Source organism: Camelina sativa, chromosome 8 (assembly GCF_030686135.1).
Source record: "Camelina sativa cultivar CO46 ecotype springtype chromosome 8, ASM3068613v1".
NCBI lineage: Eukaryota > Viridiplantae > Streptophyta > Magnoliopsida > Brassicales > Brassicaceae > Camelina > Camelina sativa.
Window position 1 is genome coordinate 22,309,410 of NC_141887.1, and position 20,423 is coordinate 22,329,832.

Sequence of the window (20,423 nt, forward strand, 5' to 3'; positions counted from 1 at the left end):
GGAATTCATCATTCACACCGATCATGAAACACTCAAGCACCTCAAGGGTCAGACTTCACTCAATAGGAGATATGCGAAGTGGTTGGAGTTCATTGAGACGTTCCCATACGTGATAAAGTATAAGAAAGGCAAAGAGAATGTGGTTGCTGATGCTTTGTCAAGGAGGCATGGTCTTATAGCTACTATGGATGCTAAAGTAATGGGTTTTGAGCATATCAAGGAGTTGTACAAAGATGATCCAGAATTAGGAGAGTGCTACAAGGAGTATGGCAAAGGAGCATATCAAGCATTCTATCTACAAGATGGGTTCCTATTTCGAGACAAGCGGTTGTGTATTCCTCAAGGTTCCATGCGAGAATTGATACTTACCGAGGCACATGGTGGAGGTTTGATGGGTCACTTTAGTGTCGACAAGACCTTGGTCGTGGTAATGGAACACTTCTTTTGGCCCCATCTCAAGAAAGACGTTGACAGATTTTGTGCTCGATGCATTGTTTGTCACAAAGCAAAATCCAGGTTACATTCTCATGGTCTTTACTTACCATTACCTATTCCTAACGCCCCTTGGGTAGATATTTCTATGGATTTTGTCTTAGGATTGCCAAAGGTTAAACACAAGGATTCAATATTTGTTGTCGTGGACCGATTCTCCAAGATGGCACACTTCATCCCATGTGAGAAGACCAATGATGCGACTCAAACCGCAAATTTGTACTTCAAGGAAGTGGCGCGCCTCCATGGAATTCCAAGAACAATAGTCTCCGATCGTGACACCAAGTTCTTGAGTCACTTTTGGAAGACACTTTAGAGAAAGTTAGGTACCAAGCTTCTATTCTCTACAACTTGTCATCCCTAAACGGATGGACAAACTGAAGTGGTAAACCGAACTCTCTCTACTTTACTTAGAGCCACTCTTGGTAAAAATATGGCAACATGGGTTGATTGCATTCCTTTTATTGAGTTTGCTTATAATCGTGGTGTCCACTCGGCTACAAAACTATCTCCTTTTGAGATAGTCTATGGAATTAACCCTTTGTCTCCATTAGATTTAGCACCCTTGCCTCAGATAGAACAGGTTTGCCAAGATGGGCTAAGAAGAGGAGAAATCATCAAGAATTTGCATGACAAAGCCAAAGCAAATTTGGAAAAGAAGAATGCCGACAACAAATGCAAGGCTGATCGGGGAAGAAAGGAGATGTTGTTCAAACCAGGAGATTGGGTCTGGTTGCATATGAGGCCTGAGAGATTTCCAACACAACGAGCCTTTAAGTTATCACCAAGAGGCGATGGTCCATTTAAAGTTCTTGAAAAGATCAATGAAAACGCCTACCGTTTGGAGCTACCAAAGGAGGTAAAAATTTCTCACACTTTTAATGTAGCTGACTTGTCTGCTTATGACCCAGGAGATTCAGTTTTGAGGAAAAAACCTTCTGAAGAGGGAGGGAATGATGCGGACATCGATCCTACCAACCATACCATTGAACCAGATCCTGTACCACATCCTGTACCAGAAGTACGAGAAGGCCCTATGACACGATCAAAGGCTAAACAAAGGATGACGTTTAACCTAGCCGTTCAAGACATCGTAAGCTCCCTAGAGCTGAAGGACGTCCACTGGTCTGTACCACCATCATGCCGCCACAACATATATGATCATATTGTTGAGGAAGAGCTTGCTGAAGACTTCACCCAAATGAGCCTTGATCAAACCAGTTCCCCAGGTATGAAACCTCTTTTGGCAGGTCAAGGAACTTCAAGAAGCCAAGAGAAGACATTGGAGCTGCAAGAGACGTCTGATACAAGCTACACCTCCTAAAGCGATCAAGATAGTGAAGATCAAGACCAAGACATAGAGGACATGGATGAGCATCAAGAAACTGATCAAGATAATTTAGAGGAACTCCAGGAAGACCCCTACTTCAAGAAACAAGCCAACAAACAAATACAAGACAAGACTCCTGAAGTAGTTCATCGAGTAGTACAAGAAGTGGTTCAGAGAACATCTATTGGGCCTAGATCGCATCCAGATAAGTCCTATTCAATATTTCCGATCCTTACAGGTTCCACCAACCCCAACAATGGCTAGAAGGCATGCTCATCAAGAGAGATCAAGTCTACTTTAGTATTTTCTTTAATTAGTTATTTACTTTCCAAAAACAATGGTTTTGTGTTTCATTTTATTTGCTTTCCTTTGTTGCATTATTTTGCATTTATTTTCGGCCTTAGGGCTAGCTGAAAGACTCTTATAAAGTCCCCCTGCAGCAGTTGTACGATTTTTGACCTTTTGATATTAATAAAACGCTGAATTTTCTTACTTCTTCTCTTTAAGTGTTCTCAAGAGAATAAGCTTGTTCTTTGTCTTGTGTGTGAGATTCCACAAGGCTAAGTTCGTGTACTGTATCAGAGACCAATCACATCTATGTGGTGTACTTTGCTCCGCCAACACTTCCCTTTACCGATCCTACAAGAGAGAAGCGACCGCCATCGTGTCAGATCTACATCATCGACCATCTTTCCTTCACAAGAGAGAAGCGACCGCTAGCTTGTGAAGCCATCATCTCTTTCTGGTACAAGTCTCACCACCGAGTCTTGTATCACTCCCTAACACACCATCACAGTCCCACTGGACTCTCATCAAAGGAATCTTCTTCTATCAAAGTTCCTTCATCCGCCTCTCGAGTACCCTCACTGGTCTCGCTTCAAGGGTCATGTTGGGCTAAATATCTGCAGAAAAATCTTAGCTAATACATCGTCATCCTTGTGAAGACACTTCCTCAGCATCGACACATGGAAGATCTTGTGGAACGCACGCATAATCTCAGGCACCTCCAACCTGTATGCGACCATTCCCACTCGCTCCACAATCCTGAAAGGACCCATGTACCTCGGACTCAACTTAGTCTCAGTCAATGATCTGTTCGGACACTGCAACATGGCCATCTTGGGATACACTCTATCACCCACCTGGAACTCAATGTCCTTTCTCCTTTGGTCAGCATAACTGCTCTGCCGATCCTGAACAAAACTCGCATCCAATATGCTCTTCTCCCCCACCTAAGTCCAGCATAAAGGTGTGCGACATGGCCTCCCATACAACGCCTCATAAGTAGCCATACTAATACTCGACTGATAGTTGTTGTTGTAAGCAAACTCTACCAGGTTCAGGTGATGCACCCAGTGACCACCCCAATCCAGCACACACATCCTTAACAAATCCTCCAGAGTCTGAATCGTCCTCTTTGACTGTCCATCTGTCTAAGGATGGTACGCTGTACTCATATGCACCTTAGTGCCCAACTCTGCCTGAAACGCTCTCCAAAACGCTGAAGTGAACTTGGAATCCCTGTCTGACATTATGCTCACAGGCACATCATGCAACCTCATAATCTCCCTCACATATTTCTTAGCCAAAACTGCTGCTCCATCAGTCTTCTTAATGGCCAGAAAATGTGCAGACTTGGTCAGACGATCCACAATCACCCAGATAGCATCCGTAGTCCGCAACACATGCAACCCAAATACAAAGTCCATAGTAATCATATCCCACTTTCACTCTGGAATGGGTAAACTCTGCAATAGGCCTCTCGGCACCTTATGCTCAGCCTTCACTAGCTAGAAAGTATCACACCTCGAAACCCAACTAGCGATATCCCTCTACATCCTGACCTAGTGATAATACCGTTTGAGGTCACGGTACATCTTGGTCGCTCCAGGATGAACAGAGAACTTGTTCGAATGAGCCTCTCTCAGAATCTCCTGCCTCAAACCCTCATCCTTGGGCACACAAACCTGACCATGCACTAGGATAGTCCCATTAGAAGAGACCTGATACTCGGAACCCTCAATTCTAGAGGTATTTATCAGCCCCTCATCACATTCCTGAGCCAACCGCACTCTACTCAGAAGATCCGCTCTGTCAACTGCCTCCAGTCCTAATGTCTCTTGTGAAACAACACATAACCTCAAAGTACTAATCTCACTCACTAGAGAATCCATATCCTGCTCTTGAGCAGAAGTCGCCCGCTTCCTGCTCAGAGCGTCTGTTACCAAGTTAGCTTTACCAGGGTGATAAGCTATATCCAGATCATAATCTGCCACCAACTCCATCCACCACCTCTGCCTCAAATTCAGTTCAGGCTGAGTGAAGATATACTTCAGGCTCTTATGATCTGTGAACACCTGTACCTTTCCGCCATAAAGATAAGATCCAAATCTTCAAAGCGAAAACTACAGCTGCCATTTCCAAGTCATGGGTAGGGTAGTTGCCCTCATGCTTCCGCAAATGCCGTGAAGCATAGGCAATAACCTTCCCCTCCTGCATCAGCACACACCCCATACCAACTCTGGAAGCATCTGTATACACTACATATGGCTTATCCTGCTCCGAAAAGATCCGTCCCTGTCAGCTTAGTCATCGGCTTTGCCATAATCGCAAAACCCCTCACAAACTTCCTGTAGTACCCTGCCAAACCAAGAAAACTCCTGATCTCCGTGGCATTCTGCGGTCTAGGCCAATCCTGATGGCCTGAATCTTCTCTGGATCCACAGAAACTCCTGCTGCATAAACAACATGACCCAAGAAACCCATCTCCCTCTGCCAGAAACTGCATTTGCTCAGCTTAGCGAAAAGCTTATGCTCTTACAACTTCTTCAGAACTGCTCTCAGATGGATCTCATGCTCCTCAGGACTATTGGAATACACCAGGATGTCATTGATGAAGATGATGACAAACTCATCCAGAAAATCCTGGAATACGCTGTTCATCAACCTCATAAACGCAGCTGGTGCATTGGTCAAACCAAAAGGCATCACCATAAACTCATAATGCCCATACCTTGTCCTGAAAGCTGTCTTCGTGACATCTAGCTCATCTATCGGAATCTGGTGGTAACCTGACGCCAAATCAATCTTGGAGAACCAAGTAGCACCCCTCAACTGATCCAACAACTCATCAATCTGTGGAAGAGAGTACTTGTTCTTCACCGTGACTCGGTTTAGACCCCGATAATCTATACACAAGCGGAAACTTCTATCCTTTTTCTTAACAAACAACACCGGTGCTCCCCACAGTGAAGTACTGCCATCTCTGTTGGAGCCATACTGTAGGGTGCATTAGACAATGGCGTAGTCCCTGGTTCCAACTCAATCGTGAAAGGATCAGACCGAGTTGGTGGTAACCCCTGCAACGACTGAAAAACATCCTCAAACTCCCGAACCACAGGGATCTCACCCACACCAACCTGCCCCACAGACTCCGGCATCTAAATCGTAGGCAAATACACTTTCCATCCCTTCCTGATCATCTTCTCTACCTGCACAGCTGAGATAACCAGACTCCCTGAAGTCGGCCTCACTCCCTCATAAAACCAACTCCCTGCCCCGGGCCTCTCAAACACAACTCTACCCCGATGGCAATCCAGATGTACTCTATACCGGTGCAACCAATCCATGCCTAAAATCACATCATACAACTCCATAGGACTGATAACCAGATCTGCCGGCATCGAATCTCCAGCCACCTGTATATCCACATCTCTTGCCCGTCATTGAGATTGAAATTTTATATTATTTTGTGTCATGGCAAAAAACTAAAAATAGTTTGAAAAGACAAATATATATAGATTTCAAAAGATATGAATATTCGAATAAACATAACTCTACAATTAACAGTTGCAACTTTACAAAAAAAAAACTCATTACAATGAACAATTACAACTTTTCGTAATGAACTATCACAATTTTGCGTAAAACACATAATTAATTTTTTCTACAGATTTTTTAGAAAATGATCCAAAAGTTAAAATTGAAAAAATACAACTTTTCGTGTTATTTATTCAAATTGCTATTATATATAGATTAAAATGTAACACCATTTTTATATACCACATCAAACCTGATTAAAGTTGTATTAACATTGCTTAAATAAATATATAGAGATGAATTTACTAGGTGACAAGTTCCGACGTTGAGTTTTTTTAGTCAGGTGTTAATTATATTATTTAAAATTTGATTAATTTTATAACTTATCTTATATCTTCATTCTAATATTTTATCTCTCTATTCAGTTCTCGTTTGTTCATTCATTTCTAGTGTTTCTGACTTTCTTATAATATACTCATGTAGTCAAGCCACGATATGGTAAAAGAAAGATTGACCAGTACAATTTGTAAAATTACAACCAAAGAAGTTATAGACCATATACTACTTGTGTGCTTTCATCATAAATTTAAGTCATGACCTTCCTCATTGCCACTCAGTTCCTGTAACATTTCCATGAACCCTTTCTTCTTATTTCCTCTCACTGTTGTTGTTGTTGTCATCAAGTTGAGATGACTATCTTTATCTTCAATTGATGCTTCTTCAAATCTTGTTCATAGCTCTTTCTTCAGAGTACTCTCACCCGCTCTTGTTCTGTTTCTCGTCATTACGCTCTCTGGTTCTTTGAACACTAGAGTATTCTCATCCACCATTGACATATTTCCCTCTAAGAAAACAGTTGATGAAGTAAAAAGATCATCGATGTGGAGTAATGAAACAATCGGACCAGTTTTATTTTATTTTAAATATCTTAATATCTAGCGGATAACAAATAATTCAATTCCAATAACCAATAACAAATAAAAAAATAACATAATATCAATTCCAACAACAATCCAAAACATAACCAATCATAAACCAGCAATCCTAGCATTCGTTTTAAACCACTAAGTTTCACTCTAGCATCCTAACAAAGACACAGAGCAAACAACCGAGTCTCTAGAACATCCTCCTCTTCATAACCTTGATAAGAGGATCACACTTTGCCTTTACCTGCACCACAACACAAAAGAGAGGTGTAAGTATTACCAGAAATACTTAGTGAGGCAATCCTTCCATATATTGGGCTATAAATACAAGCAATAAGATCTATCATGCCACAATCAACAAACAATCAAACAAACCAGGCAATGCACAAAGCAACATGATGTAACCGGTTGCTGCAGAAGGGTGTCAACCGACACTGGTCATCTAGTGTCGACCGACACCATGCTCGACATTCTCCAAATCCCTAACAGTGTCGACCGACACCTCCACATGGTGTCGACCGACACTCGTCAAGTCCTCGAGTTGTCCTCGCGTTGGTGTCGACCGACACCGATGCCGAACATCGATTTCCTTAGAACAAAACCTCCGAATCTCGCCTCCAAGCTTCTCCTTTTCGTCCCACATGATCCCAGGAACGAATCCAAGCCTCAGGAGCCACGAAAAACTCACAAACAACCAAAAAAAACAACCACACAACACACAAAGTCACAGAAACAGAGATCTTAGCTTAGATAAGCCATGATCATGCACTCACCTTAGCTAAACAACGAGATCTATGCCCCAACGACGAAGCTAGCACCACAGAAACCTTCCCACCACGTCCTTAGCCTTGAATCCACACTCTCCAGGAAGAAAACTTACTCACAGGACAAAGGGTCTCCCAAAAACCTCAAGAACAGTCTCTAGAAACTCTCTTTCTTATTTTCTCTCTAAAAATGTGAAAAACAGTTAAAGAGACGAAGGAAGTCGAGTTCTTCCTTTTAAACTCGAGTCTAGGACTTACCCTAAGCCAACCATACGGACCAGAGAATTAAAATCGAACTGATTTACCCATTCGCAATTAGTGTCGATCGACACCACAACTAGTGTCGATCGACACCGTCACCAAATTTTCAAATTTGGATCACGGGTATTACTAGTAATCATAAAGACTCAATGAAATGAAATGACCAAAACACCAACTTTTATATTACGTAGTGTGTTTTGCTTCTAGATTAATGTTTGGAATATCAAATGATGATACCATTCCGGAAACACCAGTTTCATTAATTGGTTTCTTCTCATTCACAGGATTCACAAAATTTCCTAGAATGCAGAGACATGATAAATCTAATCTAATTAGGTTTTCTTGTTCGGTTGTTTATTTTTGTTTACTTTGGTCACAGATAAAGTTCATATATATTTTTGACCCAACATTTGGTATTCTTTTACGTTAATAAAGAATAGACAAAATGAAAAATATTTGTTATGATCAGTTCATCTATGTAAACTTACAAATGGTTGTGGTCGTTTTCTTGGTTTAGAGCCACAAACTCACATATGCTCATTTTTGTTTAATTTCGGATTACAAACGCACAAACTCACACTATGGTGATACTATTAACAATGAATCTACTAGGTTACAAGTTCCGGTGTTCAGTATTTTTCGGTAGGTATTAATTCTATTATTTAAGATTTTGAGTAATTTTATAATATTTAATTTATCTATTCAATTCTCTTTTGTTCATTCATCTCTAGTGTTCTTCTAATATAGTCAAGCCACGATTTGGTAAAAGAAAGATTGAACAGTACAATTGGTAAAATTACAAACAAAGAAGGTATAAACCATTTACCAATTGAGTGCTTTCATCATAAATTTGCGTCATGACTCATGACCTTCCTCATTGCCACTCGCTTCCTCTAACATTTCCATGAACCCTTTCTTCTTATTTCCTCTCACTGTTGTTGTTGTTGTCATCAAGTTGAGATGACTATCTTCATCTTGGATTGATGCTTCTTCAAATCTTGTCCATAGCTCTTTCTTCAGAGTACTCTCACCCGCTCGTGTTCTGATTTTCGTCATTACGCTCTCTGGTTCTTTAAACACTGGAGTATTCTCAACCACCATTGACATGCTTCCCTCTAAGAAAACAGTTGAGAAAGTAAAAAAGATCATCGATATGGAGTAATGAGTAATCATAAAGAAATGAACAAAAGCATCAACCTTTTTTTACCTGTAGTGTGTTTTGCTTCTTTATTAATGTTTGGAAGATCAAATGATGATACCATTCCGGAAACACCAGTTTCATCAATTGGTTTCTTCTCATTCACAGGCTTCACAAAAACACATGTTTTAGGAGGAGAAAACCACCAAACCGGAGAGGATTCAAGATCTGTTTTTCTTGTTATTGGAGCATGTTGTATTCCCAAAAGCTCTGGATACTTTGAAAAGAGATCCTCTGCTTTATCAATGCCAGAGGATCCAGAGCTTTGTGAACCATTAGAAGTGCTAGCTCCCAGTTCAGAGCAAGTGGACTTACAAGCCCCTTGCTTTCCCGGTTGAGAAGGTTCAAGAACCGGTCTAAACAGTGTACAAGATTTTGGAGGCGACATCTTCAAGCAAGGGGTCATTAGAAGCTCGGACTGAATTTTCCTCCTGAGTACTGGCGAAGAGTTACCAAGTCCTGCAGTTTTCATCAACTCACCTCCTAAAGAATCATTATCACTTGTTTCTTTAGAAACTTGAAACGATTGATTTGCAGCAGCAGCAGCAGTTGGGAAAGTCCTTTTAGCAGTAAGCTTTGACGCATTCTGATGTTTAAGGAATTCAGATTTCCCTAACGGTAATGGTGTCAAAAGAAAGAGTTGTCTACCCTTGTCAGCGTTATGATCACCACCACGCCAATGCACAAGAGGAGAAGGAGAGACTAAAGACTCAAACAGAGTAGGCTCAGGACTATCAACATCAAACAAATCTTCTTCTTCTTCTTCTTTGCTTGATCTCACACTGCTAGTGCTCATCAAAAGCTTTTCCTCCTGATCCTTTGAAACCAATTCAGAATCTGATATCACTTCTTGCAATCGAGGAAACCATGGCTGCATAATCAAAAAGAAAAAAGATTGCATAGAGTTCTAAAGCAAATGGTTAAAACACAAAAAGGAATGGTACCTTTAGTGTGGATAGCATATCAGACAATACAAATCTGAAAGACTCAACTTCTCTTGTCCCTTGTTTGGTCACAGCCTTACTACTACGCTTCATGGTTTGCACAACAAGCTCATCAATCTAAAAAATTCCACAAAACTCAATTAGCCATAACTCATACTACAGTGAGTATACATCATAACATTATGAAACATCAATCTCTCAGATAAAATGAAAAGGAGTAGCAAAAAGGACCTGATGGAGAACAGATGTAATATCAGAATGTACAAGGAAGAGTTGATCCAACTCATAATCATAACAACCACCACCAACTCCATGTTCTTCTTCTGTATGAATCATTTCACTAACTGCAAAAAAGTAAACACTCAGGAAAAACAAAACAAAAATTGAAATTTCCCAAAAGTTCCCAAAAGTTCCTCTAACAACATCAACTCATCCGGTTTATATAAAGGTTCGATTTCACTATGAAATGTTCGATCTTGCACACAAAACAAAAACTAGATCTGGAGAATTGCTATACAAAAGCAAAAGTATTGCGAATTTGGGTCATGAGAGAGAGAGAGAGAGAGAGAGAGAGGGGCGATTCGAGATGTGGAGCAAACCTGTATGAGTTTCCGGTCGACGGAGATAGAGCTCGGCGTTAGGGTTTCAAGAAGAAGACGAAGGCGGGATTTTGAATTTTTTACGAAATTTGGGGGTTTGAAGTTTGAAATTGAGAGAGAGAGAGCGTTGTGTACAGACTGACTGACTACAGAGAGAGCGTTGTGTACTAATAGAAATCAAATTCTGCCTTTTTCTTTAGTATTAATTTTAATCATATATCGATAAAATGGGCCGAATACAGTATGGGCTACGGTTGGCAATAAAGCCCGATGATTTTACTTTCAAGAGGCAAAGATCATTATCGTTTACAAGTGAACTTGGTCGATGTAGACGAGGATTTGTGACATATCTACCGTTTTATGCCTAAATTACCCAAGCGTCCAATTTGATCGTAGCACAGTACATTTTCGTTTGTTGTGGCTCGGCTTTGCGATTTCCCATTCCACGGTTTAGAAAAGTTCTATTTATTTTAATTTTATCTTTTACTTAAAGATATAGAGCAATCTTGTAAAATAAATTATAATACATAACATAACCCTTTATATTTTGAAGTTTTTAAGTTTCATATATTAGATTCTTCCCAAAGATTTCGATTTAATATATTATTTATAAAAAATTTGCAAAACTAAGAGTAATGACGATGAGTAATAATGTAATATATATATATATATATATATATATTACTTTTGATTTCATAATATTAATCTGTAGTTAATTTTCTTTAAGATGAAAATTTACTAAACAATAATTAACGATTTAGTGAGATATGAAAAAAATAACCACTCCAATGAAGTATGATATATATTAATGGTGTCACTATTTTTAAAGAATACTTTTTTTCACTCTACGTACTTCTATTTCTTACAAATAATTTATCCACCGATTTGTATATAAAAATTTCTCAACCTAACAAGTTGTCGTAGTTTAAAAATGATTAATTATAAATCTTTACACTTTACTAGTATAATTTTAACAGAACAAATCAAGAAGCCCCGTTCCAAACTCTTTACTCACACTTCGTTCCAAACTCTTTACTTCAGATCGCCAGCTAAAATAATCTAGGGGCTAGGGCTTTTCACATGGTCGGTACATACATATTCTTGATCATTTTGGTTTTACATACATATATCATTATTATAACCCTAAGTTGCATTAGAATATATAGTCGCACTAATACAATCGTATTACTCATTTAATTCTTTACTCAAACTACTCCACTTACCCTATAAATACCGACTCATACACCCTCGATATCTTCACCAATCTCAAGCATAACAAAACACTCCGATCTTCATTCAAGGCTAAGCAAAATGGCTCTTAGAAACTCTCTCGCCATTTTCCTTGCCCTGAACATCCTCTTCTTCGCCTTAACCGAAGCCGCCCGCTCCGGTTGTCCACCATCGTCTTCTAACAAACCGAAGCCAACCCCAAGCAGCGCTCCTGCCATCGAGACATGCCCAAAAGATGCTTTGAAGCTTGGTGTTTGTGTTCAGGCGCTCAACCTGGTGAATGTGACATTAGGTGCTCCTCCGGTTAAGCCGTGTTGCAGCCTCATTGACGGTTTGGTTGATCTTGAAGCTGCAGTTTGTCTTTGTACCGCGCTTAAAGCCAGCATTCTCGGCATCAACATTAACCTTCCAATCAACCTCAGCTTGCTCCTCAATGTTTGCAGCAGAAAGGCTCCACGTGGCTTCCAATGCCCTTAATTTAAAATTTCTTAATCCTGAATTGGTTGGGCATGCATGAAATGTGCTCGAACGTTAAATTGTATTCCTTTCCTTTTTTTTTGTGTGTGTGTTTTCTGCTTATTTGATTTGGTGCATGAGAAAGAGGAAGATCCTCATCAAGAAATATGGGTTTGTGTTGTTGTAATTTATTTCATTTGTCTTGATAATAAAATAATGTTTTTGTTTTAGTGTTACGAACTATGTTTGCTTCGTTTTTAATCAAAATAATGTAGGGGAAATAACTTTAATCTGGTCCGTGAGTGTTGGATTTGTTCATGCACACGTGCATTTAGGATTATTCACAGTAAATGAACTGTACTGATATTAAGAGGAATATATATATATATACAAACACTAATCAGGGATTATTTAATTCTGCATCAGAAAGCCATGCATGGTCTACAGTGTTTATAGCAACTAGTAACATGTACGTGTGAGGAATGAGCTATATGTAAAATATAAATTATTTCTTTCTTTCTGATCTTCGAATTCCATTTTTTCTTAGTTTTTAAAATTAATTTTCGTTCATATTTGAATTATGACCCGTTGAGATATAAGAATTATTTTCCTTTACCTTAAATTCCTGACCTGATGAGAATTTAAATGAACACCAATACTCTATTGAATATATGAACTTACGTTGTGGGCAAGTTTGGGTTAATTATGATTTGCAAACGAATATTCTGAAGTGCGAAGCATGTTTTTTTGGTAACAAGTAACATCCTCTGAAAACCTAAGCTTCATAATTAATTTTGTACTATCGTTTATGTGAATCAAATCGTTGCACATCCCATAAATTTCGGGTCAACTTTCACTCAAAAAGAAAAATATACAGAAAAAGTTCAACTTCGTTTTCACTTGATGATTGTTTTTGATCTTGATTTTCTAGGTTTTATATTGTACAGAAGTATGTTTTTAAATCCTTTTTGTAAGATATCTATAATATTTACTACAGTTTTTACTTATCTTCTATTAACCGAAAGAATTCATATGGAAACATATATGTTAATCTCCTATAAGCATATGGTAACATGCATAAACATATAGACTTTCTTAACTTCGCCTTTTGATAGGATTTTTCTTAAGAGACAAGAAGACAATAATCACCATGCATTCACCACAACATATTACTTGGTTTAAACTATTTGAACCATACCAACTTTTTTCATTTTTCACTTCTTTTAGAAATACTATGTAGTTAACCAAAGAGAAATTCATTATTAGAAGAAATTAAAAGAATATAATTGACCAATCAATTGATCAATTTAATAAAAAAAAAAAGAATAATATGGCATGATGATTATCATATTGTTACTAGCCTGTCGAAGGAATAACTACATTCTCCATCTCTCCTATAGGCTGTAGCTAGCTACTACCCGTGAACCACATTTGGGCATGTAATTCGACCGTATTTTATAATCCAAATATGATAAGATAGACACCACTATAAAGTATACGCGAAACAATAAGTTATTTATTCAGCAAAAAGGATAAAATAGTATTCAATATAGAAACATATTATATCCGGAAGAGAAATAACAACGATGATTTTTTCGTTACTACAACTTAATAGTGAATATATATTGATTTTAATTCTTGCAATTATTTTTGTAACAATCCATATTGGGCATGGCTGTCCTACCGTAGTTGCAACTTTCACATATATAAACTACATTGCCTGGAAACAGACATGGATATAAGAAATTGAAAATTTCAAAAATTAACGAAAACTATTTTTATAAAATTAGAACATAGATACGTTTTATAAATGTATATCTATAACAATATATTTATATATATCCTAAATTACAAAACATCAAACCATATGACAAAAAATGTTTAATACAATGTTTCAGGTTCGATTCCCCTGCTGCGCGAAACTAAGTCACATTTTCTTGGACACCTTTACACGGATATGGGCCTATCTAACGGCCCATTTGAATATCCGGAGAGAAGGTCTATCCGTGGGCTGCATCTCCCCCAGAGATTAGTGCCGGACCCTCCATAAGCCTGGAGATTTACTCTGAGTTAACAAAAAAAAAAAAAATCTAAAACTATAAATATTACATAGTTTAACTAAAAGAAAAATATCAAAACACTAAAATCCACAAACATAGGTTTTTAAATATCATATATTCTTGTATGTGTATCTTAAACTAAATTAGTTAGGTTTTTTAGGCACACAAATATATACTATATACTATACATATCATAAATCAAAATATTTTTAAATCATTTTTTATTAATATTTTTCCACACGTTCCCAAAACAGAAATGTGAGTTTCTATCTTGTTTTCAAATAAAAAAATTAGTGTTTGCAAAAAAATTAGTGCTTGTAAATCTTTACGTGTTTACAAGAGCTTTTGTTTCTAAAATATTTTGGAAATAGAAAACAAACCTCAAAGCTAATTTTTGAAACGGTCATACCACCACTTTTCTTAATTTATTTCACGTCTTCTACCAATCGTGTATCCACCCTGATTTGATGGCGAGTACGCTACATTTGGAAGGTTTTAAAGACTTCTTTACCGATCCTACAAACTTTTCATTACTTATACGGTGCCGACAATCACTTTTTGAAAAGTCACCCATTTGAGAATTGCTGCAATTCAAATACACTTAATTATAGAGTTTTTTTGTGGAATAATTTACAAAAAAGATAAGTGCATTTTGGCGATATAAGTGACCAAATCAATTTTTTAAATTTTTCTGCATTCATCACCATAATTCCTGAAATCAAGGTGTTACGGTTTGCATTTAACTAACCTACATATAATTTTTGATGAAGTTGGGTTTTTTTGGTTCCGAACTATCAAATTGACCTTTTGATTTCAAATTTGTGTTTAACCATGAGATCTCATGAAGTATAATTTTTGATGAATTTGGTTTTTTTTTTGTTCCAAACTATCAAATTGACCTTTTGATCTCAAATTTGTGTTTAACCATACAATGAAAATATACATTTGAGATATTTCTATATTTTAACCCAAACAAAAAAATCCAAACTAGTCTATCTGTTATACGTGTTTGTCAAAAAAAAAAAAAAGAGTCTGTTATACGTAATGATTTGATAGAGTCCCACCATTTGAGATTACTAAACGATTATCACATGAAGATGAAGTCATAAACTTTGTCTTTGTGTGAGATTATGTGTAAACTAAATGTTGTTTTAGAAATAATGGTGATATAAGTCTACCCCGTGTGACATGATATATGTCTAAGGAATTTAGATGGTAATTTATCTCACAAATAGCGAGAAAGAAACAAGATGACAAGTATTATGCTTGAAAACAATTATTAAAAAAAAAAAAAAAAAAAAAAGAAGAAGAAGGTACTTCAAGCAAGTCGTGTACATAATTTGTGTATGGATATTTGGATATATGAAATTATAAGGGTGATAACCAATTTATGAGACTTCGCACAATTAATTTCTGAAATAAAACAATATATTTGATTATACTTTTTAATAATCATGAAGGCCCATTGTTAATTAAAATTAGAACGATATATATACTCTTAGAGATTACAGCTAACAATGATGAGTTGATGCCAAGTAAGTTGTCCTTAATAATCAAACTGTATATCTATAAAAAGATATTAGTCAACTAATCCACTATTAAAGACAAATTATCAATTAAACCTTCACATTTCTCTCCTAAGGAAAACACTATAAATACCCACTAAACACTTAACATTTCTCTCCACCAATCTCAAACAAACTTAAACTCACTACTACTTTTTGAGCCTTTTCACCTCCACAAACAAATGGCTCCAAGAACCTCCCTTGCACTTTTCCTTTCCCTCAACCTCCTCTTCTTCACTCTCACCTCTGCGACCACCCCAAGCACAGGGTCTTGTCCTAAAGATTCTCTACAGCTCGGTGTTTGCGCCAATGTGCTCAAGCTAGTTGACTTAACATTGGGAAACCCACCTGTAAAGCCATGCTGCTCTCTTATCCAAGGCTTGGCTGACCTTGAGGCTGCAGCCTGCCTCTGCACTTTGCTCAAGGTTAACATTCTTGGAATCAACCTTAACCTTCCCATCAATCTCAGCGTACTCCTCAATGTTTGCGGTAGAAAAGCTCCAACGAACTTCCAGTGCGCCTAAGTTGAATACTTATATGAAGTCTTGTAACCTACATTCTTAAATTCTTGTTTTATTTAAGGTGATTATTATTATTTATTTTTTTGTATTTTTCTTGAACTGTTTGAAATAAACGTACGTTCTCATGCAATAATGGATAATCGGTTTGTCTGTGACCGTGTTATTGGCAAATATCACTACAAGAAAACAGCCTAGAACTGACGGACATATCCCTCAGTAATTCATCGGAAAGGTTCTTAACCAACAGATTTTCAATGGAAAAGGTCCGTTAGTTCTAGAGCGTCGGGAAATCAGAATCCGTTAGCATTCCGTCGGAAATTTCCGACAACTAAAATCTCGTCGGTAATTACCGACGGACTTCCGACATCAACTTCTGACAAATTTCCGACAGCTAAAATCTCGTCCGGAACAATACCGACGGAATTCCGACATATGTATGTAACAGATTCCCGACGATTTATAATTAAGTATTAAAAAATATATATTTAAATGAAAGTCCCGACGGATTACCGAAGGATTATAAATAATTATTAAAAATATATATATAATTTCATATAAAAATCAAAATATTTGAAAATTCATAGTATTTAATTAAAATTCTGTAAGAATCCTAAAAAATACCAATTATTTCATAAATTTATAAACCTATTCAATAATTTCAAAAGCTTATGTCAAAATTCATAAAAACATAAATACCTATTTTAGAAATATGAGTTAACATATAAAAATGAATTTACAAGCTAAAATTAAATAGAAACAATTTTTAACAAACTTTTAAACAAATCTTATCTAACACATATAAAATATGCATATACAGTACATTCCAAAACCTAAAATCTAGCAATTATACATTTTCTCTTTTGGGATTCATATCCTAACTAACCACCTAATCTAACAAAATTACATTCCATATATATGTACTCCTTTGGTTTATTGTTCCTCCATCTCTTCTTTGTAAACTGTCTTTCGAACTCGATAAATAAATTCACTTCTTACCGTTTTTATTTTTTGGGCAAAAACTTCACTTCTTACTATAATTAAATTTTAACACAGCAAATGAAAGAGCCCCAATATTGGAAACTGTATACTTCACACTTCGTTCCAAACTCGTTCCTTCAGATCGCATGATAGGGCTTACCACATGGTCGGTACACATACATATTATTGATCATTTTGCTTTTACATACATATATCATACTTATAAGTTTAAGTTATAACCCTAAGTACTCAATCTAATACAGTCTTGTTACTCATTTGCCCACTCACCCTGTAAATACCGACTAATACAAATTCTCAATAACTTAACCAACCTACAGTGTACGTGCGGGGAATGAGCTATAAAAAGATAATTATGATAAAATAATTAATGGAAAGTTAACTGTAGCAACATATCCTTATTTAGAATAAGCTACGTACTCTGAACTCTAAAACATGCTTAATAGTAGAAGTGTTTTACCAAAATGCTGACTGTTTCAGTTGGTATCTTTGAATTGCTATTGCATCTGTGGATCAATTATTCATAAAACTCCTGTAAGCGCATTCATTTACAAATGCTAAGTCAGTCATTTTCAAAAAAAACTTAAAAAAAAAATTCTCAATACTACTGCCACTACAAGAAAACAGCCGCAAACCGACAGCCATATCTGTCGGGAACCCGTTGGAAACGACCATAATCAAAAGAATACAGACAGTATTAGTCTGTCGGTTCTAGAGCGTCGGGAATTTTAAATCTGTCGGGAATCCGTCAGAAACCTCCAACAGATTACCGATGGAATATTATTCTGACGGATTACCAATGACTTTTGTTCCCGATGAAATGGCGACAAATACTAAGCAACAGCCGTTAATGACTTCCCGACAGATAAATTCCCGACGGATTTCCCAACGGCTAAATTCCCGACGGATTCTCAACAACTCTATCGACGGATTCCCGACAATTAAAACGATTAATTTCTCTGTTTTCCTTTGTTATTCTCTGTTTTTCTAACGGAATCTCGACAGATGGTTAGTGTTTTATTAAAAATATGTTTTAAATATTTAATTTACTTTTAAAATAAATCTAATTAATATAGTACTTATTCTTTTTCTTTTGACAACAATTACTAATTAGGTAATAATATTTAAATTCATAAATTTAGAAATCCAAAATACAAAATACACAAATCATCCTAAAAAGAAAATGCAATATACACAAATCAAAAAGAAATAGAAAATGAAACTTAAATATTGTGAAAATAAGTCTAAGAACTTGAATTCACGGGGAACTTTGATCGCATCTCTGCCATGAACGACGCAAGCTCCTCATCTCTCAGCTTGTTCCTCTCATTCTTTTTCTATCATCTTCTCAAGAGCTTCGATACGGTCATCTTTTTCTTGGAGGGCTCGAACAAGTTCAGGATCACGATCATATATTGGTGATGAAGATGATAAACAAGCACGGAGTCTTTTTGCAACTTTTCCTAATCCAAAGATTCGACCCTTGGTTTGTGGAGTTTCATGAAAGTTAGAACAATTAGAACAAAATGTATAAAAAGAATCATAAGCAAAATTTGTTAAGAACAAGCAAAATGTATAAAAAGAATCATAAGCAAAATGTTCCAGATGAATGGTACTAAGCATAAAGCATGGATATGCTTAAGTAACACTAAACATCAAAGAGATGAATGGTACTAAGCATAAAGCATGGATATGCTTAAATGAGAACTGGGTAAGACTATTGCACCATAAAGCACAATATCAACTAAAAACATAAGTCTTCGTTATTGATAACATCTATCTTACGGCAATGAGATAGTGTAGATTTAAGATCCCATACCTGTAAATCCTTTTGTGATAGCGTTAGTAACCCAGACAGTTTTTTTCTCAGCATTACCTTTATCTTTTCCTCGATATACCTGTGTAAAAAAACTGAAAAAGTAAGTAGGTTTGCTTTATCTAGGAGACTAGAACCCACAGAGATATTAGCGTCAATCTCAAGTACTCACAAGAACAGACAGATTTTGATGAGGTTGTATGCCAGACAAAAAAATACTCATCGCCTGAAATATACAAACGCATCAGAGTGGGAAGCAGGACAATCTAAGCTGGTATTGTTCATGGCAACACATGTAACAAAAGCATGATTCAAAGAAAGAAACAGACTTGACCGAAGATGGATGAAATACAAAACCAAAGAAAATAAGAACCTCAATGGCTGTATTACTGATTATAGCAAAAGAATCGTAATGACAACATCTCCATCAACAAGAGATGGTACAATACCCAATGGATTGATCTTCTTGAAATCTTGAGGATCATAATTTTCTCAAAATCAAAGAACCCTAATTTTCCCAAATCAAAGAACACTAATTTCTAAATCCTTAAACAAAAATTGATTCAAAAATATGATCAAACTACCATGGGAAAGAGATTGGGTGGAGCGGTTTCTTCCAGAACGATATGCTTCGTAGTCCCTGTGAAAAAAAGGAAATATTACAGTTATACAAAAATACAAAAACTCAATAAAACATCAACTGAATACCCATATAAATCGTAACAAATAGATCTAAACCCAATTCTTAAAAATTGAAAAAGCAAAATCATAGTATTACAGATTACAACCCCTTAATCTGACATAAAGACCACCTAATCTAACATAATTGAACCCACGATCTTTACTTTTTGAATCAGCCACCGATACTGAAACCAAATTGCAGATCCCAAATTTAACATATTTGAGAGAAAAGGCTAAAAATCTTACATAGTTTAGTGGTTGTGGTTGATATGAGGAACAAAATCTTTTATTTAGAAGAGAGAAAGAGGGAGAAACGGGATAAAGAAGAAGTGAATCGGTGAGGAAGAAGAAGTGAGTCGGCTAGGGTGAGAAGAGAAGGGGAAACTTTTTTGTGGTTAAGGTGAAAAGATTTTATGGTTTTAACCCAAATTAATTAAATAATCCTTCCCGCAATATCCAAAAAATTTGAGGAAAATATTTCCCGGGGTAAATTTTGCGTTTATCCAACGGAATCCTGACGGAAACTCTTTATTTTTTCATTATCACTGACAGTTTCCTGACGGATCTATGAAAAATGTTTGAAAAACATCATATATCGGGTGAAAAAATATCTTTCCTACTCAATTACCATTACAATAAGTATACTACATAGCTTGCATCTGTTTTATTAAAAAAACTATATAAAAAAAAAAGAATTTTAAAATTTAGTCATTCACAACATTCAAACTCTTAAGTAACATTCTAAGTGTATATAGAAACACTTAT

The 20,423-nt window shown here is 36.5% G+C and overlaps 2 protein-coding genes and 2 pseudogenes across 4 annotated transcripts; 2 read left to right on the top strand and 2 right to left on the bottom strand.

The window, feature by feature from the left end:
• Positions 1-8,350: 8,350 nt before the first annotated feature.
• Positions 8,351-10,522, bottom strand: LOC104707547 (uncharacterized). The gene is made up of 5 exons (XM_010423923.3): positions 10,334-10,522; positions 9,966-10,078; positions 9,735-9,851; positions 8,800-9,661; positions 8,351-8,707 (listed from the first exon to the last, which is right to left on the bottom strand). Exons 2-5 carry the CDS (start codon positions 10,068-10,070, stop codon positions 8,448-8,450), a joined length of 1,344 nt encoding a protein of 447 aa, XP_010422225.1. The 5' UTR covers positions 10,071-10,078; positions 10,334-10,522; the 3' UTR covers positions 8,351-8,447.
• A 738-nt stretch (positions 10,523-11,260) lies between these two features.
• LOC104707548 (putative lipid-binding protein AIR1 pseudogene) lies at positions 11,261-12,249 on the top strand (annotated as a pseudogene). The gene has a single exon (XR_015564178.1). The product of XR_015564178.1 is annotated as a putative lipid-binding protein AIR1 pseudogene (transcript).
• Positions 12,250-15,766: 3,517 nt separating this feature from the next.
• On the top strand, positions 15,767-16,295 carry LOC104707550 (putative lipid-binding protein AIR1B pseudogene; annotated as a pseudogene). The gene has a single exon (XR_015564179.1). The product of XR_015564179.1 is annotated as a putative lipid-binding protein AIR1B pseudogene (transcript).
• Positions 16,296-18,271: 1,976 nt separating this feature from the next.
• LOC147940320 (uncharacterized) lies at positions 18,272-20,065 on the bottom strand. The gene is made up of 5 exons (XM_087460436.1): positions 19,905-20,065; positions 19,562-19,617; positions 19,150-19,203; positions 18,981-19,072; positions 18,272-18,643 (listed from the first exon to the last, which is right to left on the bottom strand). Coding segments are annotated over exons 1-5 (360 nt in total). The 5' UTR covers positions 19,907-20,065; the 3' UTR covers positions 18,272-18,487.
• Positions 20,066-20,423: the final 358 nt, after the last annotated feature.